Source organism: Sciurus vulgaris (genome assembly GCF_902686455.1).
Source record: "Sciurus vulgaris genome assembly, chromosome: 3".
Taxonomy (NCBI): domain Eukaryota; kingdom Metazoa; phylum Chordata; class Mammalia; order Rodentia; family Sciuridae; genus Sciurus; species Sciurus vulgaris.
The window spans coordinates 21,941,100-21,943,664 of record NC_136463.1 but is presented as its reverse complement, the minus strand read 5'-3'; the positions used below and the strand labels follow the sequence as shown (position 1 = coordinate 21,943,664).

Below are 2,565 nucleotides of genomic sequence, written 5' to 3'. Positions count from 1 at the left end.
ACTTGCCTGCTCATTCTGGTTTTCCTGGGTCTGCACAGCTTCTGTGGCAGAAAGTCCCACAGGTTCATCCTGGTGAGCCCTCAGTACTAGATACCATGACCAGTGATCACCCACACATGCATCCATACCTGGTTCATCCCTATGTAATGCTTCAAAGTCTACCCTTAGGTTCTGTTTCTGTTCTGCTGTGCAAATTCACATGTGAAACATCCTCATCCCAAGTACTTTGGAACCTTCTGGGACACACAGGTGGAAAAGCTAATACAGAGAAAGATTTTTCTACTAATTTTGAGCAGTATGTGGGGAAATACACCTGGTGCCAAGTTATCGGTTCATCCGTTTGAATACGACAGCACCATGCTCCTCCCAAAGTCACTCCCTAATCTGAACACAGACAAAGGAACAAACCTCCAGAGGAACAATGCCCTGACCCTCCCAGGGCTACAGGAGCCACCCCATGACCCACATGATGCTCAGAGCACCAAGGATGCTAATGAGGTGACTGTCTTCCTTTCATCTGGAAACAGTTTCTGTGAGTTATGTCCTCTGAAGAAACAGATTAAACACTTTCACAACACTCATCACATTTACAGAATAACTTCCTTAACAAACACAAACTGAATATGGAAAGTAACATAAACAACAACAAGGTGTAGGGCTGCTGATTGGTCCAAACTTTGGAAGCCCCAAGGATAAAAGAGCCCAATAGCAAGGAGTCGTCATACTGTGCAAACTCACTCACCTGTGAACAGGATCCCACCTTCCACTTGACACCATGGCCCCCTCCTGCTGCTCTTCTTGCTGCAAGCCTACTTGCTGCAGAACCACCTGCTGCAAGACCACCTGCTGCAAACCAGCCTGTGTGACCTGCTGCTGCAGCAAACCCTGCTGCAAGCCCAGCTGCTGTGGGTCCAGCTGCTGCCAACCATGCTGTCCCCCAACTTGCTGTGAAACCACCTGCTGCAAGACCACCTGCTGCAAACCAGCCTGTGTGACCTGCTGCTGCAGCAAACCCTGCTGCAAGCCCAGCTGCTGTGGGTCCAGCTGCTGCCAACCATGCTGTCCCCCATCTTGCTGTGAAACCACCTGCTGCAAGACCACCTGCTGCAAACCAGCCTGTGTGACCTGCTGCTGCAGCAAACCCTGCTGCAAGCCCAGCTGCTGTGGGTCCAGCTGCTGCCAACCATGCTGTCCCCCAACTTGCTGTGAAACCACCTGCTGCAAGACCACCTGCTGCAAACCAGCCTGTGTGACCTGCTGCTGCAGCAAACCCTGCTGCAAGCCCAGCTGCTGTGGGTCCAGCTGCTGCCAACCATGCTGTCCCCCAACTTGCTGTGAAACCACCTGCTGCAAGACCACCTGCTGCAAACCAGCCTGTGTGACCTGCTGCTGCAGCAAATCCTGCTGCAAGCCCAGCTGCTGTGGGTCCAGCTGCTGCCAACCATGCTGTCCCCCAACTTGCTGTGAAACCACCTGCTGCAAGACCACCTGCTGCAAACCAGCCTGTGTGACCTGCTGCTGCAGCAAACCCTGCTGCAAGCCCAGCTGCTGTGGGTCCAGCTGCTGCCAACCATGCTGTCCCCCATCTTGCTGTGAAACCACCTGCTGCAAGACCACCTGCTGCAAACCAGCCTGTGTGACCTGCTGCTGCAGCAAACCCTGCTGTTCTCCCAGTTGCTGTGGGTCCAGCTGCTGCCAACCATGCTGTCCCCCAACTTGCTGTGAAACCACCTGCTGCAAGAACACCTGCTGCAAACCAATCTGTGAGTCCAAATGCTGCAGCACACCCTGCTGTGAGCCCAAGTGCTGTGAGCCTTGCTGCATCATTCCCTGCTGCCAGCCCTGCTGCTGCCAGCCCTGCTGTCCTCCTACTTGCTGTGAAACCACCTGCTGCAAGACCACCTGCTGCAAACCAACCTGTGAGCCCAAATGCTGCAGCAAACCCTGCTGTGAGCCCAAGTGCTGTGAGCCTTGCTGCATCATTCCCTGCTGCCAGCCCTGCTGCTGCCAGCCCTGCTGTCCTCCTACTTGCTATGAAACCACCTGCTGCAAGACCACCTGCTGCAAACCAACCTGTGAGCCCAAATGCTGCAGCAAACCCTATTGTGAGCCCAACTGCTGTGAGACTTGCTGCTGCCCCAGTTGCTACATCATTCCCTGCTGCCAGCCCTGCTGCTCATGATCAGCTACCAATGGCCAATGCCTGCACAAACTCCTTTCAACCTGCTTGCATTATCTGCACCAATTCTCTTCCTATCTTGCCTGAAAAACCAACACACTGTTACCAGTGTGTCTGTCTATCATTCCCCATATACCTGTGCATCACCTCAAGGGAGTGCAGACCACTCCACTCTCATCCTCTTCTTCCTTAGGCCTTCGCAGTTCCTTGATGGGGAGGTGTGCTCTTGGCTGAAACTCTGAGACAAAGTTCTTCACCTATCCATCTAAAGAACTTAGGAACACACTCAGAATTTCATAGCTGCATACAACTGCCCCTTCATCTTTATAGTCATAATTTCTTTTGCATTTTTCCATATTCCTATATGCTACTTTTTCCTGTCATCA

The 2,565-nt window shown here is 52.7% G+C and overlaps 1 protein-coding gene across 1 annotated transcript; it reads left to right on the top strand.

Annotated features, from left to right (window-relative positions):
• Positions 1-775: 775 nt before the first annotated feature.
• Positions 776-2,182, top strand: LOC306657427 (uncharacterized protein; the record flags this gene model as incomplete). Its single annotated transcript, XM_079133403.1, has 1 exon — positions 776-2,182. One exon carries the CDS (start codon positions 776-778, stop codon positions 2,180-2,182), a length of 1,407 nt encoding a protein of 468 aa, XP_078989529.1.
• Between the last annotated feature and the right edge of the window lie 383 nt (positions 2,183-2,565).